The 25,406-nt window shown below is 45.5% G+C and overlaps 1 protein-coding gene across 2 annotated transcripts; it reads left to right on the top strand.

Moving 5' to 3' along the window:
- Positions 1–1,828: 1,828 nt before the first annotated feature.
- On the top strand, positions 1,829–24,817 carry LOC120855657. Of its 2 annotated transcripts, none has more exons than XM_040230201.1 (8): positions 1,829–2,024; positions 2,412–2,525; positions 6,268–6,648; positions 9,367–9,663; positions 11,445–11,579; positions 11,780–11,871; positions 12,143–12,625; positions 18,334–24,817. In XM_040230201.1, exons 1-7 carry the CDS (start codon positions 1,985–1,987, stop codon positions 12,233–12,235), a joined length of 1,152 nt encoding a protein of 383 aa, XP_040086135.1. In that variant the 5' UTR covers positions 1,829–1,984; the 3' UTR covers positions 12,236–12,625; positions 18,334–24,817. The 2 variants fall into 2 exon arrangements, with proteins under 2 accessions (XP_040086135.1, XP_040086134.1); XM_040230200.1 differs by having other exon boundaries at positions 18,330–24,817.
- Positions 24,818–25,406: the final 589 nt, after the last annotated feature.

Genomic DNA, 25,406 nt, shown 5'->3' with positions numbered 1-25,406 from the left:
CCAAGCTGCATCTGGAATGATTAGGAGACATTTGACAGTAAGTGGGAGGAAAGGGTTTTACTCCATGGAGTGGGCAGGTATGCAGGCAGGAAGCTGATAGAGTTCTTACTTAGGCCTGTAAAGGATGAGTTTTGACCCCTAAAATGGGGAGGTTTTTCCCAGTCATTTGCATCTGCTGGGACTCTCCTTCCCTCTGTGGGTTTCAAAATCCTGTGGGCATGTTCTCAGGGGCTCTGAGTAGGGATCTGAGGAGCCCACTTCTTCCCTGTGGGGTAGATTAATGTGGTCTGAATGCCTGTTGTGGGAAGATGGTTGTGCTGGGTACCATGGTCTGTCCTCTCCTCCTGGACAGAAGAGAGATGCCAGCAACCAGTCCAGCCAAGAATCACTAGGGAATCTTAGAGGTAAAGGAAGCCCAGCAGAAAGAAGCTGAATGTTGTGGCTGGGGTGAGAGTCATGGACAAACAGGTTGGATAGCAGCCCTCCCAGGAGCTGGGTGCAAGCACAGGGCGAGAGCAACCTCTCCACCCGGTGGGTGGGCAAGGCTTCTTCAGGTTTAAAAGGTAATGTACTTGGTGTGACTGACAGAAAGGACGTTGAGACTGTCTCTCTGTATCTCACTGTTCACTGAACCCAGGGTAGGCAAGGCACGAGTGGGGAAGCTGGAAGAAAGCTCAAAGAGTCATAGGAACTGTAGACACATTTATTCTATCCTGACTGGCATAGCAGCTATAGCAGCAGACACGCTATAGTCTTTCCTCTCGTGGTTGACCCAGTGGACATAGCATAAGCTTACAGAACAAAAGTGGCCTGTGGCCAAGCGGGTACATCGTGATGTGCAAGCACAGTGCTATAAGTGATCTCAACTGTTACATACCTGTATTTACAAAATGTGGGGCAAAAGGGTGTGTGGCAAGAGAGCCTGGTCACTGCTATCTTGGCTAGTTTGCTCTTTCCCTACAGAGATGAAAAGACTTTGTGAAATCTGGACCATGAGTCACCCTAGGAAGACAGCGTTCACTGCCCAGGGAAGTAGGGCAGGGTCCACTAGCCTGCAGGTCACAGATAATGAGGGCCAGACCTGGGAGACGGACCAACTGCGGTTTCTCAGACCGGCCTTTGCAGGTTTGGGTTGGGCTGTTTGTGACACACTGAGTGCAAGCGGAGGTAACAGTGATTGGGCAAGGGCTGCCTTGATCCCAGAGGCTGCTGAGATGCAGCCATACATCTTAGTTTTCCTGCCTAGAATGATGCAAGGAAGATGAGGGTCTGCCCTGGACCAGGCTAGGTCTCCCTCCCCCATCATGTGACTTCTCAAGGGCTGAAACCATCTTGTGTATGAAATTCATTGCACTGAGAGGGACTTGGGTCTCTAAAGGCCAGTGGACTGAAAGTGCAGGGACCTGGTCCCAGGCCATGCTGTACTACGTGTTGACTTTCCAACCTTGGGTTTATTCACTAAATTCGTTGGATCCTGTTTCCACATGTGTCAAACAGGAGGATAATTGTAATGATATCTGTCTTTCATAAATCTATAAATTTGAAATGTGTAATAAGACCTAGACAAGTTGGGGGTGTTGATAAAGATTTAGCTTTCCAGCTACACAGGATAGCTGGTTGTGACATGTTGAACTGACCTGAGATATCTGAATTTTGAAAAAGTCCCTGGTATTCTGCCAGCGTGGAATGTTGGAATATTTGTTGTCTGGCTCTCTCCCAGTGACCCTGGCCTGTAGCTGCTTTGCTGTTTCTCTAGGCTCCTCCTCCCTCCCCAACCCTGGAGCAGACCCACACAGCCTTCACAGTACTTCCAAGAGTAGAGAAAAAATATGAGGCTTGCTCTCCTCATCACCCCGAAAGTGACCAGAGGGCAAGTTGCCTGGATTTTGACTCCTTACAGAGGTTTCTGACCAAAGGATTCATTCCTCCCTAACTAGATGGGGTTGGAGGGAATAAAGCAGTATTGGATATTCTCTTGTCTGAGATGCAGCAGAGCAGTTTCTGGAAGCACAGAGTGGACTCAGGTGACTTGCTTGAAGCCTCATAGTGGAATGGGACAGTGGCTGATATGTTGGGAAATTTTTTTCCAGAGTTTATCCAGGCTGATGTGACCACAGGGTTGGGGTATTTGCAATAGAGTGGAGTTGTTTATACATTTATTCTGCAATTGTTTGCTGAGGTCTTAATGTAGGTGCTGGTGAAATTAATAGGAAACCTCCGAGTGGTTTAGTACAGGCTGGTGGGCTATCCATTTAGAACATGTTCAGTTCAGTTCAGTTCAGTTCAGTCCCTCAGTGGTGTCTGACTCTTTGCGACCCCAGGAATTAAAACATGTTAGCCCCGCCCTAAGGGTGGAGAAAACATGAGTGCCCTTCGAGTGACGCTCCCTCCTCTCTTTCTGCTCCTCCTAGATGCTTCCTCTGTAGCCTCACAGGCTGGCAGGCAGCCTGTGATGGGTCCCTGCTCAGAAGACCCCCACCTCTGCGGGGCCTCCAGGCTCCTGGGATTCACCAGCCTCCTCCTCAGTGAGTGATCCGGGCTCCTGGGAGGGATGGCCTCTGGAGCAGGCAGGGAGGGTGCCCTTTCCATGTCCTATGTCCTTGGTGAACAAAAAGACGAAACAGCTCTGCGGTTATTTAGCAAATGCAGAGCCTTTGGTTTAGAAACCTGGGGTGAAAAGAACAAAATGATCTTCTTCTTGTGGTGAGTCTGAGACACCTGGGCTCAGGCAGCCTTCACTATATTAAGGAAAACATTTCTGGGAAGGTAAGTCTGTCTCTGCAGCAGAAATGTGAAGCTGGGTGAGCCGGGAGCTGCCTGCAGAGAGGGGGAGAGACTAAGAAGCTGGCTCCTTGACTTGGACGGGCTGGGGAGCAACTCAGAGGGGACGTGGCAGTCTGTGCAGCTGTCCTGTGGAGGAGTTTGACTAGACATCTCCTGTGTCTGAGATGGAGGAAGCAATTGTAGTCTTGATTTCTTGGGCAAGATGCAAAATGTTAAATACAATGAAATTAAATTCTGCTTTTGTAAAAAGAACAGCAGCCTCTCAAATTTAAGGGTTTCTGTATACCACCTGTTGTAAGAATATGGCGAAACTAAGAACAGAAGTGTAGACTGGTAATGTGGGCTCTTAAGTGGGTGAACTAGAGGAGGAAAGAAGGGAAAGAGACATAGAAAACTATGTGGAGTTAAGTGAAAAGTGAGCTAAAGACTGGACAAAACCCAAATTATGTACGTGACTTCCTGGAGACTGTCTGATTATGTGTGAGAAAATTAAAAACTAATGAGTGAACACTAATGCCCAAGGAGTTATGAATTCTGGAGAAAGTTAGAATGCTTTTATTGTTTAAGCTTTTATTTTTAATTAAAGTTTAAAAATTTTTAATTATTTTTTCAGTATTCCAGCCACTAAATGAACTTTCAAGAATTATGTGAAATTTAATGAATTATAGACTGTTTATAAACAGATGTCTTGAATTAAGAATGAGCTTTATAAAACCTTACGTCTTTTTCAGTAATGTAACTCTATAAGGTAACAGTAAAATATAGAGCTTCTCTCCTCTTCAGTTTTATGTAACTTGAAAATAAGTTATGTTAGAGTTTTCTCCATAGGCTCTGGGGTTGGAAGATTACATAAAAGAAAAAGAGGGAAATGGACAAAACTGTAAATTGATTTGCAACTATTAAATTTTATATTATTTAAATAAACTCTATCTTGTTTGTAACCACACTGTCCCTGGCTTTATTTTCTTCTTCAGGATTAGATCTTTTGTAGATCACATCTCTCACTCCCTTCCTTCTTTTTCCAAGTCTTCTTCTACCTTCCTCATAGCTCAGCTCACCATCCCCCCCGGGTGTGTTCTCCCCACCTCTGAGGGCTGAGCCTCTTCTCTCTCTGGTTCCTGTTTTTCCAGCAAGTATGGAGTTTGGACAGGCTGCTGGTTAACCCTCAGCTGGCCAGAAGTACCTGCCCTGCTAAACCCCTTTAAGTACTTACTTCCCCTTTTTCAAGAGAGGAAAGTTGGAGGATGAGCCTCCAGGAGCTTCTCAGATCCTGGTGATGAGGCAGCAATGCTGGAAGGGGAGCCCCTGGGGAGGTCAGGGAGAGGGTGGGGAGCTGGTGGGAGCTCCTGCAGGGGAGAAGGCCAGGGCTGGAAGCGGGGAGCCCTGGTGCCAGGTGTGGCTCTGCCCTGTGTGACCCAGGCCAGGTTCACCTCCTGGGGGGCCTCCTCCTCTGTGACAGGGGGAGCCTGGATAGATGCCTCCTAAGGCCTGACCTGGAGAAGATGACTGAGTAAATGAATACAAAGAAATATCTGAAATCCTTAGGCATATGAACAGGGGCATGAGTTATTCTCTGCTTCCAGTGGGAGCCAGGAATGAGAATAAGTATAGCCAGAGGGAGACAGGTCTGAAATGGTGAGGATTTATTGAATTGGAAAGAGGATTGGGACTGTGGAAGGCTGACAAGAAACAGAGGGTGCCTCTGGCCAACATCTAGAGAGGAACTGGGACCAGTAGGTGCATCCTGACCTGCTGGAAGAAGCAGATTGATCGTCTTTTCAGGATAAGGGACTTTCCCTCATCCTGTTCTGTCCTACTTCATCCCCAGAAAGGGTAGAGGGTATCAGGTCCCTTGGGCCTATGTCTGAAGAGGGAACATGGGCTCAGGAGGTGGTGGCCCTGCAGCAAATGTGCCCACTGGTCACAGCTCTCCAGGAAAGTGTCTGAGGAAGGCCCACTGTGGCCTGGCAGGGACTGGCTGGGAAGTGTTGTCTTGGTGGCAGGGACAGTAAAGCTCATTAAATGATCACTTGTTCTCCCCCTCATATTCTAGTCCTTGGCAGTTAGCCAGGGCCTTGTCACGAGTGCTGGTCGAAAATCATGAGCAGAGAGCTCACTACTTGTGGACAGTTGCAGTGAAACCCCTGTGTGATTCTCCTCTCTCCCCTCCTGCTGTGGGGCTGGAGCTATGAGGATGCTGTGAGTTCCATGGATACAGCTACAAGGAGGTGGCATTTCCTCCATGTATGACAGGGCCCCTCCCTCCCTCTCTCAGGGGACCTGTGGTGGGGACTATGGACTCCCCTTATTTTAAGACCCTGAGGTATTGTAACTATTTGTTACACAGCACAGCCTATAGTTTCCTGACTACTGCACTGCCTAGAAAGAGCAGGAAGGGTAACAGCCTTCATATTTGTGTTAGGTATCTATTGCTGTGTAATGAATCACCACAAAACGTAGTACCTTAAACACCACTGGGTATAATCTCAGTCTCACAGTTTCTGTGGGTCAGGGCTAGGTCCTCTGACTCAAGGTCTCCCAGACTGAAGTTAGAGTCTTAGCTGGGGCTGGGGCTGCATCAGCCCATGGTCCACTGGGCAAGCTATGATTCCAAGATCTCTCGAGAGATTTCTGCTGGGAGGCAGTTCCTGTGGCTGTCGGGCTGAGGGTCCCAGTTCCTCTCTAGATGTTGGCCAGAGGCTCCCTCAGTGTCTTGTCACGTGGGCCCCTCCTTAGGCAGCTGACAGCATGGCAGCTGGATTCCTCAGAGTGAGCAACAGAGTGTGAAAGAGAGGATGTGTGTGTAAGCAAGAGGGAAGTCACAGTCTTCTATAACCTAGTATCACTGAGTGACATCCATCAAGTCTGCTCTAGTCTATTCCTTGGAAGCCAGTCACTAGATGTAGCCATTCACCAGAGGAGGGCATTACAAAAGGATGTGAACACAAGGAGACAACAGTTAAGAAGCGAATCCTACAGTTACGCATTTGGTATTGACAGAAAATCTGCTAGGTGCTTTTGATACATGAAAGTGAAAGTAAAAGTGAAAGTCACTCAGTTGTGTCTGATTCTTTGTGACCCCATGGACTATACAGTCTATGGAATTCTCCAGACCAGAATACTGAAATAGGGAGCTTTTCCCTTCCCAGGAATCTTCCCAACCCAGGGATCGAACCCAGGTCTCTTGCATTGCAAGCAAATTCTTTACCAACTGAGCTATCAGGGAAGCCCCATTATCCCATTCAATTTATCAGGTAGGTGGTGAAACTCCAGATTAGAAAATTTAAGTTACCTCCTCAAGGTAACAATTCCCTAGAACCAAGATTTAATTCTAAAATTGCTTAAATTCACTTTACTAGGCTGCCTCCCAAGAATCAATAGAGTATATGGTATGAACTTCATTTAAAATATAGGTTATATAGTTTTCTCCTTTATTGTTACTGAAAAAAAAATTATGGTTCCTGTGTCCTACCTCTGCCCTAGGTGTCTGCTGCACTGGGGTCAAGAGTTCTGTAGCACCTGGTCCTGGAGTTCAGGAATCTGGAGCCCGTGTTCCCCTGCAGGGGATCCGAGGAGGGTCTGTGTTGTTTCATGTGACCAAGAAGCAAGAAGCTGACCCAGAGGAGGTCTCGTGGGGCTTTGGCCCTGAGTCAAACTACAGTGTCTTCATGCGAGTCCACCGTGGGGCAGACACCCCAACCTGGGTCAGCCTCCAGGACAAGTACCAGCAGAGGGTCCGTGTGCCCAGTGTGACGTCCCTGAGGATTGAGAACCTGACCCCAGAGGACAGTGGGCAGTACCGGGCTCGAGCCAGCTTCACTGGAGGAAGAGAATTTACCCAGGTTTTCCTCCTCACTGTCTATGGTAAGTGACACCTCCTTACCATGGCTTCCCTCCTGCTTTTGAGCTAGGAGTGTACGGTAGGCCCCAGTTTTCAGGATCCCTTCCAGACACCAGTGTTCAGACTATTTTCTCCCTTGAATTAGGGTAAATGGATTTACTGCAAATGGTGAGAGGAGTTGAGATTCACTCCAGGGATAAAACCACTTTAGAATTTTGAGAGAGGTGAATGGAAATTTGGGGAAATGATATTGCCATAGCAATTGTTGTTCTTTATATGTCTAGGTTTGTTTAATGTATGTATTGCTTATCTGTTGCTGCTATAATGCTGCTTTAATTTGGAGGCTGAACACAGCACAGATTTTTTATCTTAGTAGGCTCTAGATCAGAAGTCAGACATAGGTCTCACTGGGACAAAGTTGAGTTGTTGGCAGGACTGTGTTCCTCCATAGATGTCCCAGAAGGAAACTTATTTACTTGTATTTCACACTTCTAGTGGTTGCTTACGTCACTTGGCTATGAACACCTTCCTCTACCTTCAAAGCTGGCAACAGTGGGACCAATTCTTCTCACATTCAAACCCCTCTGACCCCCTTCCTCTTCTTTCTTCCATTTCTAAGGACCGCTGTGATTGCATTGGTCCCAACCAGGTAATCAGAACAATCTCTTTATTTTGAAGCCAGCTGACTACCACCTTAACTCTTTTACCTTAATTCCACCTTGCCCTGTAACCTATCATAGTCATAGGTTCTGAGGATCGGACATGGAAGTATTTGGGGCCCATTATTCACCTACCAGCAGAGACATTACTTTGCCAACAAAGGTCCATCTAGTCAAGGCTATGGTTTTTCCAGTGGTCATGTATGGATGTGAGAGTTGGACTGTGAAGAAAGCCGAGTGCTGAAAAATTGATGCTTTTGAACTGTAGTGTTGGGGAAGACTCCTGAGAGTCCCTTGGACTGCAAGGAGATACAACCAGTCCATTCTAAAGGAGATCAGCCCTGGGTGTTCCTTGGAAGGAATGATGCTAAAGCTGAAACTCCAGTACTTTGGCCACCTCATGCGAAGAGTTGACTCATTTAAAAGACTCTGATGCTGGGAGGGATTGGGGGCAGGAGGAGAAGGGGACGACAGAGGATGAGATGGCTGGATGGTATCACCAACTCGATGGACATGAGTTTGAGTGAACTCCGGGAGTTGGTGATGGACAGGGAGGCCTGGCGTGCTGCGATTCATGGGGTCGCAAAGAATCGGACACGACTGAGCGGCTGAACTGAACTGATTCACCTACCATAATCCAGAAATTCATGTGTAGTCAGTGCCTCTTCCCCTTTAACTCAGTGTCAGTCCAAGGCTAGCCTCACTCACAAAGACCCCAGCAATCCAGCTCTAGAAGCCTGGGGTAGATGTAGGAAAATGGTTACACAGTAGCACTTCCAGAGAGCCTCACTTAGCCAACACTTTCTTTCTCGAAAGTCCCTGCCTACATAGGAAAATATCTGCTGTGAGAGTGACCGTAGCTGCTTTAGGTCTCCATGTGACACTTATCAATGTCACTCTTATCTGTGTGTCACTTCTCAAGTTCAGTGGCATGTTATAACCAGACTCAGACTTATCATTCCTAGTTGCTGCTGCTAAGCTGCTTCAGTCATGTCCAACTCTGTGCGACCCCAGAGATGGCAGCCCATCAGGTTCCCCCATCCCTGGGATTCCCCTAGTTGCTATTATTGACTTAAAAAAATGCACAACGTTTGAGTTATGAATTAAGTTTTTATTTGGAGCAAAATGAGGACGGCAGCCTAGGAAACAGCACCCCAGTTAGCTCTGAGAAACTGCTCCAATGAGAGGGAAATGTCAGTGTATATGTGACTTTGGTGAAGGAGGAATATAAGCAATATGAACATTTTTTTCCAGAAGTTTTCTACTAGTCTCCAGAAGCTTTTTCTAGTCACCAGGAATAGTCATCACCAAGAAGGATTTTAGTACTTTTCTAGATATGAGGAGATACCAGAATTTGGCTCATAAAATAGGCTCCTGAAAATATCGAGCTATCTGAAGACCTGTCCTGCTGGTCCCCACTCTCCCGCACCAGCACAGAGTGCCTCGTCTCTTCTCTCCACCTTGAACTCCTTCAGGGGCGTGTGAAGACCAGCAGCTACAGCAGCACATGATTTGACCCTTGTAGAAGGAGACAGCAAGTGCCGATGTGCAGCTGAAACTGCCACTGCATCTCCCGCAGAGGAGACAGCCACTGCATGTCTCCACTATTGGGAGCACAGAACCTTTCTCTGGGGTCCCAACTCTGACCAGGCGTCTTCTTCTCTACAGAGTATAAAATCCCAGGCATTATCTGAGCAGAAGAAGAGGCCAAGTTCCTGATCTGTGATTAGCCCTTCTGTCTGAGATTTCTTCCACGTCTAGAAGGAGCCCCATTTTCTTAGAAATAATTGGTCTTGGGAAGGTGGGATCAGAATTTATTTTCTTGTTGGAGATATTTAACGCTTCCTCAACATGCATACAATCTAGTGAAATCACATATGGCTTAATTCAGTGGCTTCCCTCTTTATTGTCATTTGCCAAGTATTAAGTACTGGGCAAATTCTGTTTATCTATATAATGCATTCACTGTCATTAAAGGGAGAATGCCAGGGTTTCAGTAAGATAATGGATGAGAATGTACTGACCGGAATGTTCTCCAGTCATGTGAACTCCATTCCTTGGGATTTGTCTCTTCTCTCCCAGATCCTGCACCCCTTCCTCGGATCCTTGTCAAGTCAGCATCCTTCACAGCAGGCTGGTGCAATGCCACTCTGGAGTGCACAGCCCCAGGGGATACAGAGGACCTGAAGGTGACCTGGAAGATCAAGGGCCTTCCCAAGGAGCTGGAGCAGAAAATGACATCAGAACTACCCTCCAACTCCTGGAACCTGACTCTGAACCTGCCCCTGAGCCAGCCGAGTGGCAGCTTGACCTGTGCAGTCAGCAACCAGGTGGGCCAGAAAACTGCCACCTTAGACCTTGGAGAAGTCTGTGTCTCTGGTGAGTGCACCTGCCCGAGGGGAGGGGCACTCTGAGAACGAGGGGCTCTGGGCTTTTCTCCCCACCATGTTATTAGCACCACCTTCCTACCAGGTCACCCCTTCTAGGAGCCTGGGAGGTATACTCAGCTCATGTCTGCATTAACTTTCTCTCAAGTCCATGCCTGCCTCTCCACCCCCCTTTTTTTCCCCAAGAAAAAAAGAAATTTGTTTTTGATGCAAATCAAGTTGGTTCACCTCCAGATGAGCAACTCTCAGTCCCAGCTGGCCTTGGAGACAGAGCAGGTGTGGTGTTGGGGAGGCCAAGAGAGTTGGGGCCGCAGCAGCAAAAGCAATCCCTAGAGATGTATTTCCCTGAGGGCTCACCCCTCCCCTGACTCATGCTCTCTGCTGCCTGCACCTGCCTACCTGTTGCCCTCTGGGGAGCTCCTTCCCTCTGAGATGCTGCAGGGCAGTGTCAGATCTGGTCCAGGGCAATAGTTTTCCAGCACTTCTCCTACCTCATTCATTATCCATAGTGAGTCATCCACTGTAGTCTTTTGAAAAGCAATCGGATTTTGTGATTGGTCTGTATCATCTGTAGGAGTCTGACCCAGGGACTCCCTGCAGGATTCAGGGCTGCAAAGCTCCTCTGCCCATGTTCCTTACCTCACACACTTCACACTGAATTGTTTGCTTGGCTTCCCTGAATGTGTCCTGAAGTTGTAAGCTTCTGAGCCTCTGTAAATGCTGTATCCTCTACCATCAAACCTCCCAAATCAAGAGTTCCTTGCTTATTCCTATTGAAGGATTTCCTTCAGGTCACGGGCATATAACCAGTGTCCTGCACTTGGTTATAGTTCTGTTATGAATCAAGTTTGAACAAAAGATGCCTCAATCTCATGTTGCACAGGCACTGCAGCTGCTGTAACCGTCCTGCCTCAGGCATCATCTGCTTTAAGGAGCAGTCCATGGCCACCCCACACTGAATAGCAATGCTGTTGATGGGTTTGTCTTCTCCATAGCCTGGAACACCTTGAGGGCAAAAGACATGTTTTGTTCTCCTTTGAATTCTTATACCAAACATAGTTACTGGCACTATACACACTCAGTATTTCACCGAGTGAATAAATGACCTGGTATCCTGTGTGCAGTCTAGCCCCTCTAACCCATCCCTCATGAGCTGCTGGTGGGAGCCGATATGTCAGCATCACTTAAAATCTCATGATACCTTTCCCTTGGTCCCATTCTGGAGTCTCAGATAAAGTTCAACACTCAGCATGACCCACAAGACCCTCTGGAAAGAGACTCTCTTCTCTCTGATCATCCTCACCCTGCTTGTCCCTGCCCTGTCCCTCTCCTGCCTGCTGATCGGGAATGATTGCAACCCTCAGGGCTACAGATTTGACATAGCTGTGTCTCCTCCTTTCTGGAAAGCTGTGCCCAGCCTGAGTATCTGGTAAACTCCTACTCCTCCCTCAGAGGTGAAGTTTATGCATCACCTCCTCTGGGAGGCCCTCCATGAAGACCAGTGTACAAGGTGTTAATTTATACTGCACCGCTGTCTCTCTAGCTGGAAGACTTTGGTATTTTCTCCACCTCCCCCCGGGTGACCTGTATTGTTTATCTCAGTGTCCCTGGCATCAAGCAGAAGCTCAGGACCTTGAGTGAATGATACTGCCTTGCCCCTTCCTCTTTAGCTTCAGATCTCTCCACTTGGTCTTCTGTATCTTTCCTCAGCAAGGGATGTCTCAAGTTCTTTTTGCCTTAACTTTCTTTATTCTTTCTGTGTGAGGAAAACAGATTCACCTGGAAACAACAGTGCAAAGACCCTGCCAGGCATCATAGGGGCTGTCGTGATTATGCTGTTGATCGTCGTAACAGGACTGTTCCTTTGGAAGATCTACACAAAGAAGAGGAAGATGAAGACTGGAAGAGGCAGGTTGCATTTCTGCTTCTTGCCCCAGGTCCCACCCCTCCCCACTGAACCCTTGGTTGCCTTCCTCCTGCATTTTGCTGCTCAAGGAATATCAGTGCCGAAGGGGAAGGTGGGTGTGGGCTTGGCCTTGGGTTCATTGCCAGGGGGGAAGGTATATGCTTTCAAGGCAGAGTTTCAAGCTCCACTCTGTATGACGCAGGTGTAGAATTTCAGGACGATCAGAGGGACAATGATGGTGGCATCCAGTATGCGGAGCTGAGCCAGCAGGGGTCTGGAGAGGTCACACACAAGGTGAGAATGGGAGCTGAGCCCAGTCTGGGATCTCATGGGTCTATCTCCTGGGTCTGTGAACCCAGTCATCTGCTGTTCCTGGCCCAGCTGTCTCTGACTCTCTCCAGGTCATCAGTGGTATTTACTAAGAAAATTTAAAACTTGGGGTCAGTGTAATGCTGGTCACTTTGGGAGAATTCACATGCATTTCTTGTCAGCAGCACTGCTTCCTTCTGGGTCACTCTAGGGCCTCTCTCAGCTTTTTTAGAAACTCTCTGACTTCAATTCCTAGGGTGTTGGTAAACAACATTTGGAAGAAAAGGAGTCTGGTACTCTCTACAGTGAGGTCTACAAGCCAGAAAGGAAGGCCATGAAGATAACTTAATCAGAGAAAGCAGAGGAATCAAAACTACTAGGACACCTCCACTCGGAGCTTGATTCCTGCAGACACCTGCATCTCCCAGCTCTGGTCCAGCTCCAGCTGCCCCGTGACTCCCCCGCCCTCAAGTCCCTCTGTGCATGTGGCCTGCTCACAACCTGCGTCAACTTCCCTAGCTGTCTTCCCACTCAAGATCCTCACCCTGCAGGACGAGAGCTCTTCTTCCATCATTGACCCAGCGTCCAGCCCCTCTTCTCCTGAAACTTCCCAAAGAGGACCTTCCTGCACATGATAATCCCCACAGCCTCTGCTGTGTGACTGGTGTGTATCTTTCTGAGCATTCAAGCCCAGGCATGGAGACAGTATAAAGGTGTTGACCAGACTACAGAGGACAAGGTTAGGCTTTGGTGCTGGGTGCTGAGTTGGGCGTCTGTGGAGACAGCATGGGTAGTGGTAGCTTCTAAAGGACTGGCCTGAGGTTTCCTTTGCCCCTTATGTAGGGCAAAAGTTGTATGTTGGGCAGTGTGTTTGTGTGTGTATGTCTGTTTGTCGGTATGTGTGCTGGGGGGAGAGCCAGTGCACATTATACAGTGGTCCAGCCCTTGTTCCTGATCACTAGTACTAACTAACCTCAGCTTCAGCTCGTGGACCTCAAATCCACCTCCTGTGGAGTGGGTAGGGGAATTTGTACTGTTTCTGGCCCTTCAAAACCTTCTGTGTCTCAGAAGGACCAGGTTGGGATTTGTATTCATAGAAAAGCAGCTTCAGGGCATTCCTGCCTGGTGTGGGGGGTCATTAGAATGGAAGTAGAGTGTGCTACCCTCCCCCCACACACACTGTAATGAAGCTGCTGTGAGAAGTGAAGCTTGTGGGAAGGTGTGAACCAGTCCTCTCCTGCCTCTTCTACTGACCCTCATCCCCCACAACCTGCTGGCCTCAGATGCTAGTCAGCCTCCTGTTTGCTCACTCACATACTTCTGCCTGAAATGATGGCTCCCTCCCTGCCCCTTACTCCTGTCCCTGCCTGTTGGAATCCTAGCATTCCACCCAATTCTAGACCCCCTTCCAGGTCACAGGGTCTACGTGTACCCAAAGATTTGGAAATGGTCTCTCCCACATCTAACATTTTTGAACACAATTGACTTAACCAATTTGGCTTCCATAGTTTGACTTGGGTTGGTCATCAGTCTTCCTGTCTGCTTCACCTGGAGCTCCCTCAGGAGGGTGTCATGGCTTTAGGAGGCCAGTGCCAAAGAGACAAGCACCTCTCTTTGTGAATTGTCTGAGCTATTCTTCCTCTCAACTCCTACAGGAACTCAGCAGATTGATCTCAGAGCACAGCGTCTACCGAAGGTGTTTCTGGTAGTAAGTCCACAAGGAAGCAAAGATGGACGTAATGAACCCAATCCTGCCTACTCAGGATTGCTTGAGGGCTTGATGTCACCCGCACCGTACTGTGGGGGGTCTTCTCCTCTCCCTGGGGGTCTTCCTCTCCTCAAAGCCTCTGTCTCCTGCCTTCAGTTCCAGCTCTTGAGTTGGAGATGGACTCACTCTGGTACCATGATCTGTGTCCTTTTGTCTGCTGGCCTGCATTCTTGAATCTCTTGGTTTCCCACCCAGCTCAGCAATCTTAGCTTCTTCATTTCTGACCTCAGAAAGAAAAGTTCTGAACTGAAATCTTGAGCAATAAGAAGCAATGCTAGGATTCTGCTGGATAAGGGAGAAGCAGTGTTTCCTTAATAAGGCTGTTTCTAGTCTGTTTATTGTCAGGCTGAACAGAAGGCTAAAGGGAAGAAGATGACTTCTCTCACTGGAATCTTAGGTGACCAGTCATAGCTGGTATCAGTGCCATCAGCCCAGAAGCAGTGTGTGATGTGACCACCCGTTGACCGCCTCCCACCTACCTCGATTCCCAAAGCATAAGACAAAAAAGAAAAAAGAAGGGAACTCAACATTCCAAGCCTATATTGAACCAGCTTTTGTCCCATGAATTTTATAAATATTATTTCTTCTTATAAGAACTCTTTTTTTTAAATTAATTTATTTTTTGGAGGCTAATTACTTTATAATATTGTATTGGTTTTGCCATACATTGACATGACTCTTTTAGAGTAGGTATTACTATTCCTGGACTTCCCTGGTGGCTCAGATGGTAAAGTGTCTGCCTACAGTGCAGGAGATCGGGTTCAGTCCCTGGGTCAGGAAGATCCCCTGGAGAAGGCAATGGCAACCCACTCCAGTATTCTTGCCTGGAAAATCCCATGGATGGAGGAGCCTGGTAGACTACAGTCCATGGGGTTGCAATTACTTTTCCTATTTTGTAGGACAAGGAACTAATATCCCAAAATATTTGGTGGCAGAGCAAATTGTTAAATTCAAGGCTAGGTAACTCCAGCATTTATATCTTTTCCTTTGCCACGTGGTCAGTGAAGTTCTTGGAATCCTGGAGTATTCGGAAAAGGGTTCTTTTCTGTACCAGAGTGAGTCCATCTCCAACTCAAGAGCTGGAACTGAAGGCAGGAGACAGAGGCTTTGAGGAGAGGAAGACCCCCAGGGAGAGGAGAAGACCCCCCACAGTACAGTGTGGGTGACATCAAGCCCTCAAGCAATCCTCTTCCAAGGTTCCTGGTTCTGACTCAAGTGCCTCAACTTGAATGAGTTCATCCTGACGATGAATGGAGCAGTTGGTAGGTGAAAGGGGAACTGTTCCTTAAGAGGACAATGGAGTGGCAGATGTCGGTGGCAGACATGCAATGACAGGTCCTGTGCTCTGGTTCAGAGGAGGCATTTAGAGCAGAGTTCTTCTTCTTGGGTCTTATGGGAATTCCTTCCTCCTGTACAAGGTGTGTTGTGGATTTCAGCATCTCTGTTCTCAAGTCAGCTTCCCTTTCATTATTATTCATAATTTCATTTGAGAACTATGTGATGCTGAAATCCCCAATGTACAAATAAAAAATTAAAACCCAGAGATATTAAGTATTCTACAGAAGTTCTCATGAGTGTAAGCTACATAGGCATGATCACAGGGGATAATAATCTCACTCATTTTGATTCCTTTCTCTGTCATTCTGGACACCCAATCAGTTACCAACTTCCACTGTGCTATCCTTCATAAATCTCCCTGTACTCCATTCTCCTCCACTTCTTTCATTCCCATCTTCCACCACCATTTTTGCAGTTCCACCAGCAGTGTGTGGGAATTTCTCTGCATTACCACCAACTCTTGTTATTTTTAGGTTGTATCCATCCCAGTGCTGATGAAGTGGTATCTCATTGTGGTTCTGAATTGCATTTCTCAAATGATTTATGCTGACATGTTTTCATGAGCATATTGACTTTACTTGAAGAAATTTCTTTCTCTCTTGAATTCTTTCTTGTTATGCAATGTCCCTGCATCTCCACTGAGTCTGCTTTTTTTCCCAGTCACCAGGGAATTCCACATTGCTAAATTTAGTGGTCAATTCTCAATCCTCAATTCCCATAAGTTCTAAGCCACAGTGGATATATATTTCCTGGAAATATTGTTTTCACTTTGCTATTTTCTGGGTTGTGGCTCTGTAGTTTTCTTTATCAGTATCTTTCCAACCTCTAAATTTTGGAATAACCAAGATTCATACTCAGACCACCTCGCTTCATTGTCTGCACTCATTTCTGTTTGATGCTCTGGCCATGCAGTAATCTTGTGACCATATGACCTTATCTGGTAAAAAGGACTTAGAGATGTGATCTGTCCCCTGAACTCCACAGTGTGAATATCCAACAGTTTACTTGACATTTCTGCTTGCATGTATAACAGGCATTTCCCCAAACATGCTTCCTATACAGTTTATTAATATCACCTCAGTCCTTCCCTTTGTTCTGGCCATAAAACTTGGGTGTCATCCTTAACTTCCTTCTTTTTTCTTCATTTTCATTTCTTTTTCACTCTCTATTAGAAAATACTGATAGCTCAACATTCTAGATATAGTTGAATACTTATTTTTGTATATCTATATGAAAAAATATGTTTGTAACAAAATGCCTCTTATCACCTCCCTGGTCCAATTTCGTCATTATTTCTCACTTGGATTATTACAGTGGCCTCAGAGTCTCCCACTTTTATCCTTAATTCTTTAATGTCTATTTTCATAATATCACCCAGATGAATCTTTTTAAAACCTAAGTTGCATCACATTCCTTGTTGCTCAAAACTACCTCATTACATTACTTGTTAGCTCAAACCTTCCACTTTATCTGGAAGATTCTGTATCAGCTGGCCTCCTCTCCCACACACCCCTCCTTCCTTAATCCACTATAGGACACTGGGCTTCCTGCCAGTCCTTCAATACTCCATGCATGCTCCTTCCTCTCTAGAATTCTTTCCTTTTAGGTATCCATGTCTCATTCCCTGACCTCCTTCAAGTCTTTTTATAGATGCGAACTTCTCAGTAAGACCTACACGGACCTCCCTATATAAAACTGCAAACTCTTTCTGGTGGCCTCCTCCCTGCTCCCTGTGCTATTTTTCTCCATAGCTAGTGTGACAGGGTACAGTTAGTTATTCTGGGCTGTAGACAGTACGTATTGATGTCTCAAAATATAAACTGCCATCCTGTAATGCAAATACAATTATCATTCCCAGGAAATGGCTACACTGGTAAATCAATGAATTTACTCAAGTCACATAACTAATAGATGGCAGAGCTGGAATTGGAATCTTGGAGTTGGATTCTGAAGCTCTTGACCCCTATATACTGGTGAAATAAATTATATTTTCCCTATATGATGGAATACTATTTGTATACTAAGAAGAGTTAATTATATCCTTATATATTTGAATGGAAAGTTTCTCATGAAGGATTAAATTAGTTATGGAATGTGCATGGTATTAGCCTATATTATAAATATATATAAATATGTTTATGTGGGCATGAAGTATTCCAACAGTAAGTATGTCAAGAATTTAACAGTAGCTAACTTCTGTGGTCTGTCTCCTTTTCTGTATCATTAGTTTCTTTACAACACTAACTAAAAAAATTATCTATTAAAATTTTTGAACAGTGGAGTGACATGATAAGAAACGCTTCAGATAGATAAAGCCACATATATGCCAACAAGAACTTTATCATCTAAACAAGCTAACGAACTTGTGCTTATTTCCACTTTCTATTTTATTGATTTATGGCTTCAGGAGCTTTATTGAAATAACCCCTAACTGGTCTACATCAGTCTATATAGTTCAGGCAAAGCAAAAATTTTGGTCTGATTTTTTATCCAAATGGACACTCCCCATGCACAACCCAGGATGTTCATTAAATCAACTAGAGAACTTTTAGAACAGATGCTTGGACTGTATCCTGAAACTGGGCACCACTTATATTTTATTTTTAACTTTTTTCCCCCATCCTGAACCCCCCTCCCACCTCCCACCCCACCTCCCTCCCACCTCCCTCCCCATCCCATCCCTCTGGGTCATCCCAGTGCACTTATGTTTTGAAATACTCATTAGATGTTTGCTCAGGCTTGAGAACTGAAACCTTGGGCCTACACGAAGTCTTCATGAAATTCAAATGGGAATGTACATGGCAAAGAAAGTCTGTGAATGTATCTTCCAAATTGTTTCTCAATGTGTCTTTTGTTTCTAATAGATTGAGCTAAGGAATGAATGAATGACAAAACCCTACAGTTTGTCATTACAGTTGACTCTTGAGCAAAATAGGGGGCTCCCACTCCCTGTACAGTCAAAAATTCACCATATAACTTTATAGTCACCCTTCTGTAGTCACAGTTCCACATCTACTGGTTCAAGCAACCACAGATCATGTGTACTGTTGTATACATTTATTGAAGAAAATCACCACATACCTATGGACCTAGCAGTTCAAACCCATATGATTCAAAGATCAACTGTACTTCAACATGTTCACCAAGGTTCAGAGCCAAAATCCAGAACCTCCATTTCACCCTTTTGCCTTGTGGGTGCAAAACCTTGATAATAGATGTGAAATGACCCTGGTTAAACAAAACAAGAATGTTTATTTATTAATTTACAGTGGGAAGTATACTTGCTAACTCAGATGGATATTCCTGTTAGCCTGACCAAGTCATCCTCTTCCCAAAGATAGGCTACACTGGAAGCCGAGGTACCACTGGACTACTTGGGGACCACTGAGTTGGGGCAGGTGAGCAGATGCTGCTGGTGTGGATTCCAAAGGCCTTCTCATCTGAGCTCTTCATCTTCATGGTAGGACTTAAGCGCCCAGGGCATGGAATTCTCCTGCCAGCCTGATGGAGCATTTTGTTTGCCTCTGTCATTCATCTCTCTTTATGCCCCATTTCTTATTAACCATTCTTCTGATTGACATCCTTTTGGTTATGGGCATATGTGAGAATAAGACTTTCCTTGATATCTGGCCTGTGATCCAGATATATAGTGTTTTATTTAATCTCTAGCAGTAAAAAATAATCCCTCTAAAATACCCATCCTATTTCTCTCATTTCCAAATTGTAGTTGAGGATGTGGAGGGTGAAGATACTCCCTCAATACACCATTTGTCACTAGCTGAGCCACCAAATTGCTTTTGCTTTTCACCCAGAAAGACAAGCTACAAACTGGTTTGTGGGATCCTGTGACTCTCAGGGCTGGAAGTGTCACCTAATTTATCACTTACCCTTTCAGCAAGATCTCACATTTAAAACAGCAAAGCAACAATAATAACTAGGGAAACTCTTGAGAGAATGTAGTTCTTAATTAATGTCTGTTTAATTTTAAATTTTCATTAAATGGATAATTTCTAGAAATATATGAATTGATAAAATTAATCTACATATGGGCACACTCACTTTGCTTGGCATGCTTTTGATCCCAAACAGAGCTCCCCAAGGTCTATGGTGGCAGTTTTCTGGTCCACATGGTCATTGACCACACAGGTGCGACTGGAGTTGGGCTGGCTCAGGGGCAGACTCAGAGCTTGGTCCCAGGGTTCTTCTGCTCCAGCTCCCTGGGGGGTTCTTGATTATCCAAGTCATCTTCAGGTCCTTTGTGGCCCTGTGGTCCAGGGTGACCATTGCACCAGCCTGTGTGATGGATTGTTACTCAGCCAGGATCTGGGAAAGGGGCAAGAGGGAACAAAAGCTTATTATTGTATTTGGAGAGACTGTTACTCACCCAATATCATGCCGTTCTGAGCAGTCAACTGGGAAGACAGGGCATTTCACAGCTAAAGAAACTGAGGCTTAGAGACGTAAAATAGTTTTCAAAATTATATGAGAAAGCAGTACCAAATCTCAGTTTAGAGAAGTGCAGACAGCCAATCTGTCAGCTCTTTTTCATCTGTGGTACCCCTCAACTGTCACCACACACAGCTGAAATCACATCTGTTTGCCCTCCACTTGCATTTTCAGAAACTTCTTGGGACTTCCCTGGTGGTCTAGTTGCTTAGACTCCACACTCCCAATGCAAGGGGTCCAGGTTTGACCCTGCTCAGGGAACTAGATCCCATATGCTGCAATAAAGAGTTTGCATGTGGCAACCAGGACCTGGCATAGCCAAATAAGTAAATATTAAAAAAAAATTATAAAATAACATATGGGTAAATTTGTTGTTGTTCAGTCACCAAGTCATGTCTGACTCTTCGCGACCCCATGGACTGACTGCAGCATGCCAGGCTTCCCTGTCCCTCCCATCTCCTGGAGTTCACCCAAGTTCATGTTCATTGAATCAGTGATGCCATCCAACCAATGGGGAAAATACATTTACATTAACAAATAAAAGAACCTTCACAATCTCTCTAGCACTTGGACAGTGTAATAAAATTTCTTAGGCAAATACTTTTTTCATTTGTAGAATTTTTAAAGAAGGTTCTGAAAACCCATTTGAGATTCTTAACCCTCTCTCACCCAAACTGAAGACATAAAGTTAGGATTTGGAGATAAAGGGGAAGAGAATGGCTTTGGAGAGCTGTGCTGTGTAAGTCCCCTTTTAATCTGAGGGGTACCTGCCTCTCACCTCAACATGGTGACAGAGGCTTCAGTGAGACCATTCTAAGAGCTGGATGTGTGTTCCCTGCAGCTTGGGGAGGCACTGGACAGGTGTCTGATTTACACCTGAGAAAATGAAGGGATGAGATGCTATAGAAACAGCCTGCAGTATTCAGGTGTTAGCTTCTAATTGGAAAGAAACTGCAAACACATTGATGAGCTAAATGAACATGCTTTTAATCGACTAGAAGTAGGGTCTTAAAAGAACTTTGACAAGAAAGGCATCTGGAGAAGCAATACGTTCCTAACAAAGAGAGCCTATGAAAACAGACCAGCCAACACAGGAACCAAAGAGAATGATACAGGTGGCTGTCCTGAGAATGTCACCTATGACAGGGTAGGTGAGATCCCCAGCATGGGAGAGGAGAGGCATCCAAGGGACTTATGAAAATGCCCTGTGAGAGGAACAACCAGAAGCCTAAATGCTGTCACACCCAGAGAACCCAAGAGCTTGATCGCCACGATAGGAAGAGTCAACCACCATCCTCCTCACTGTTCCTCATGGCTTCCCTGTGCCTGTGGAGTCAGGGAGAGAGCTCAGTTTATTTGGCTATTCTCTCTGATCCTTGTGGGTCTTTGCCAGGGAACTTTGCCCTGGTCTGGCTCTCACTCTACTTCTGCTGCATCTTCTGTGGATGCGGCTATTCCTACTTGTCTGGGGCAAGTGTGGGTAACACTGGTGATGACCTAAGTCCCTGCCACTCCTCTGGAGTGAGGTCCCTGTATGCTGACCTTTCTTATTCTGAACTCAGGCACTCTCTGGCCTATGGCCCCTCTCAGCACCTCATCTCCCTTTTAGGAACCCTTGAGAACATCCGAACCTCCCCAACATGGAACACAAGCTAAAGGGACCTTGTAGTGCTTCTAGAGAAGCCTTTTATTGTCCAAACACATGTGGCTCAATTTACTAAACATGATTCCCTAGGAGGAGGTACTATCCTACAAAAGAAGTGGGACCCATGCTGCTTCTGATTTGCATTCCTGCTCATCTTATCTGGAATTCCTATCACCTGGCTTGCTCCTCACCCCTGCCACAGAGACCTTTTCTGTTGAGCCCCTAGGGAATGACATACCACATTCCTTTTAATTTTTAATTACAGTCTCATCCTTAAGGCATTTTAAATGACTACTTACTTCCAGGTATATATATAAAACCACTCCGATGTCTTACCTGGCATCTTTTAAGTTTGTGACTTGCCAAATGAACTCTTTTTCTTAGTCTGCTGTCTGGTTTTGGAGCACACGTCTCTTTTGTTCTATCAATAACATATGGCTCTTGCCTATTTTGGAAGTCAAAGGATGAACAGAGATTTGCATCCTCAGTGGGGTTCTGGCCTCTGCCTGAAGCAATGACTGTCTCAATCCTATGCTGGAGGGTGTGGAGAACAATGATTAAACTTTGGAATTCTCCAGAGAATAAGATACATTAACTCAGGAGCTTCTCCTTAAACTCTAACCACACAGCCAAACTTGATTGAAAAGTGAAAATAGCTCAGTTGTGTCCAACACTTTGCGACCCCATTGACTATATAGTCCATGGAATTCTCTAGGCCAGAATACTCGAGTGAATAGCCTTTCCCTTCTCCAGGGGATCTTCCCAACCCAGGGATTGAACCCAGGTCTCCCGCATTGCAAATGGATTCTTTACCAGCTGAACCACAGGGGAAGCCCCAGACCTGATTAAATGTAATTAAAATGTTTAAATTATGCTACTTAAATTTGGAAACAAGAAGGAATTCAGTATTGAAGAGCTGAGTGGAATTTGAAATTCTTGTGTCCCAAGCGGTTATCAGAACCAGAAATATACCTTAGAGGCCAAAGTTATATGTCTATAAGTGGGGATGAAATATTAGTGTGGCCTTGAACTTGTAGGGATGCTGTGAAAAGTTAGATGAGAGGTTTTGAGAATCAGTATAAGAGAGTGTCTGGCTTTTATTCTGGGAGACCAGTATGTGGGCTGAAACTTGCCCTGTTCCATGAGAGTAATGTGAGAATTTGGAATCCAGGCCTGCATTGTGCCTGGGGGTAGATGTGAATTCTTACAACCAGAGACAAGAAACTACCTTAAAAATAGGCAAAACTTACAAAGACTCAAGCCGAGAAAAATACTAAACTGATTTATGGGGAGACTTCCTCATCAGGATATATGTGTGGACTACATGTTCAAAGAGATTAAGAAAGGAATCAAGCCTATAGTACAAAATAAACATTTTGAAGAATTAACAGACATAAGGGAGAGAGAGGAAGTGGAAATATTGTGCAAAACACAGATAAAAGACATTAGTAAAATTAATGTATTTAACAGATATTTAGAAAGTAAAATTGAGAAGACTCACTGATCAGTTGTCTATGGAGTTGAGGTAGAAAAAGATGTCATGGGTGATAGTAAAAATGCATCATTTGCTAGGTAGGAGACACTCAAGGAAGATCAAGCTTAGGTGCTCAATTTTGAACTGATTGAGTGTGCGATGACTTTGAGACATACAAAGGGAGCTGTCAGTACAGTTGGGCTTAAAAATTTAGATCTGAAAGGTCTCTAGACCTAAGGCTCAAAAAACACTGGGGAACCATGCCCTAGAGAATCATATTCACACTGATGGGTAGAGATCTAATATGGAGCTATGTCATTATAAAGCTAAAATACCTGAAAGTTTTATGTAGGAAAAAATATACAAAGAAGTTCAGAAGAGGGAGAGGTCACTTCTGGCTGGTGCAATCAGCAAAGACTTCATGAGGGAGGTGTCTTGTGGCCTGCTTCTTCAGGTTGAAACATTTTAGTTCCTTCAGGTCCTCTTGATATGGCCTGACGGGGTCACCTTCAAGACCTACATCAGTGGGGTCAGCATAGCCCCCTTTTCTACCTGGACTATCCAGGTCAGCCTCGTCCCGAATTTAAGGCTCTTCCTTAATGTCTGTTCTTGTCAACATCCCACATCTTCCTGCTGCTTGTCTAGCCCAGGAGGCAGTTTTATCTGTGCTTTCATCATACTCCCCACAGAGCATGCCCTCAGTACGAGGTGAACAGCCTGATATAGGTCCTTGAGGGGCAGACTGAGAAGAGACGGATGAGATTTGGTGATGGGAAGGGCCCTTCCAAGCTAGTCATGACACGACTGGACCAAGTGTTCTCAGGACGCAGTGCTCACATATCAGTAAAGGAGGGGACAGAAGTCCACACCAACCCTCTCAGAGCTTCAGCTCCCTCTATGATGTATCCACAGGATTCTGAGTATATTAGGATCTCTATGTCTTGAGGAAAAGAAATCCAAGTCAGCCTGTCCCAGTTCCGTGTGTTGACATTCCAGGTGAGGCATTCTGTCTGCTGAGGGACTCCTTCCAGTGTGCAGAGGTAGGTGCAAGTTCTGTTGTGGCCATGAATGACTCTGAGTCACGAGAAGTGGCTGCCCTTCTCAAGGCACTTGTGTGCCCTCCTCCTCATACAAATTGGACCAGGCCCCTCCACACGAAAGCTCTTCCTGCCCCCACTGCTCCCCAGCCCTTGGCCCAACATGGCAGATGTGGGAAAGCAGCAGGCTTGAAGCAGAGGAGGTTCTGGCTGTGGTAGGCAGTGTCCCAGCAACCCCAGTCAGTGATCACAGAGTCACCTGGGTAGAAGTCTAGCTCTCATTGCCGAGGACAGGAGTAGGAAGGTGAAGTGGCAAAGATGGTCTGAAGGTGCTCATGATTTTCTCACGGTCTGTGGGGGGAGGGGAGGATGGCAAGGCTGTCCCTAAATGCCAAGGATGAGGCATAGGGGTGGAAGCAGAGGCTCCTGGGTAGCTGCTCCAGAGCACTTCACTACAATGGGGAGAAAAACCAATCCCTTGGACACATTCACTGGCAGTTCCCTAAAAAGTCATTGCTATAGCCATTCCCAGATGTCTGAGAAACCGCCGTCCACACATGGCCACTTCCCAGGCTGTGGCACAGCCAGGAGGCTAAGCAGGCCCACTCGTGCATCTGCCACCATAGACCCTAGTTTTGTCCCACCTCTCAGCAACTGACTTTTGCCTTTTTTCAAGCCGGGGAAAAGCACCTTTCTGATTAATCTAGGTCCTGAAGGACCCTGTTGACACTGCATTTACATGACTGAGGAAGGGTACATACATGACTTCTAGCTGGAAATTTTCTGTCAGAGCCCACACTGAGGAGCAGCCAGAGCCTTCTTTGGGTTAAGAAAGGACAGAGGGTTTTAAGCTTCCATGTGATAAAGAGTATGATTCCATTTTTGATGTTTGACTCCCCACTCCAGCTTTACTGAGGTATAATTGATATGAGAAACTATATGTAATCAATAAATACAAATAGGTGAGTTTGAACACATGTATACACTTTTGTTATCTTCACCACAGGCCAGGCAATAAACTTCATCACTTCCCCACCTTTTCTTATGTCCTTTTAGGGTATGTATGTATGTATGTGTGTGCATAACAATGTTTAACATGAGATATTTAGCCTCTTAACAAAATTTACTTTATTGTTAATTATAGGCACTCCATTTTACAACAGGTCTCTGGAACATATTCATCTTGTGCAACTCTATGTGAAAGTAAAAGTGTTACTTGCTCAGTTGTGTCTGACTCTTTGCGGACTGTAGCCCACTAGGCTCCTTTGTCCATGGAATTCTTCAGGCAAGAATTTTGGAGTGGGTAGCCATTCCCTTCTCCAGGGGATCTTCCCAACCCAGAAACTGAACCTGAGTCTCCTGCATTGCAGGTGGATTCTTTACTATCTGAAGCCACCAGGGAAGCCCAGAACATGCAGTATATGTCATTCTGTGCCTGGCTTATTTCATTGAGCATAATGCCTTACAGGTGCATCCATGTTATTCCGAGTAGTAGGATTTCATCCTTTTTTTAAGGCTTAATAATACTCCAGCCTTAAAAATAAGTATTCACATTTCCTTTATTTATTTACCTATTGATGGATATTTGAGTTGTCTAAATATTTTGGTTATTGTGAATAATGCTGCAACAATTATGGGAGTTCAGATATCTCTTCAAGATCCTGATTCCAAAGCTTTTAGATATATTCCCAGAAGGGAGAATACTAACTCATTTGACACACGCATTCAGGACCTACAGATCTTCACAAAGGAGCTCACAAAGACTTGGACCATTGCTCCACACACAGTGTAAGATCCTTCCATTTTGGTTAA

This window comes from Oryx dammah, unplaced genomic scaffold (assembly GCF_014754425.2).
Source record: "Oryx dammah isolate SB20612 unplaced genomic scaffold, SCBI_Odam_1.1 HiC_scaffold_28, whole genome shotgun sequence".
In the NCBI taxonomy this organism is placed as follows: domain Eukaryota; kingdom Metazoa; phylum Chordata; class Mammalia; order Artiodactyla; family Bovidae; genus Oryx; species Oryx dammah.
This window is presented reverse-complemented; position numbering and strand designations above follow the sequence as displayed.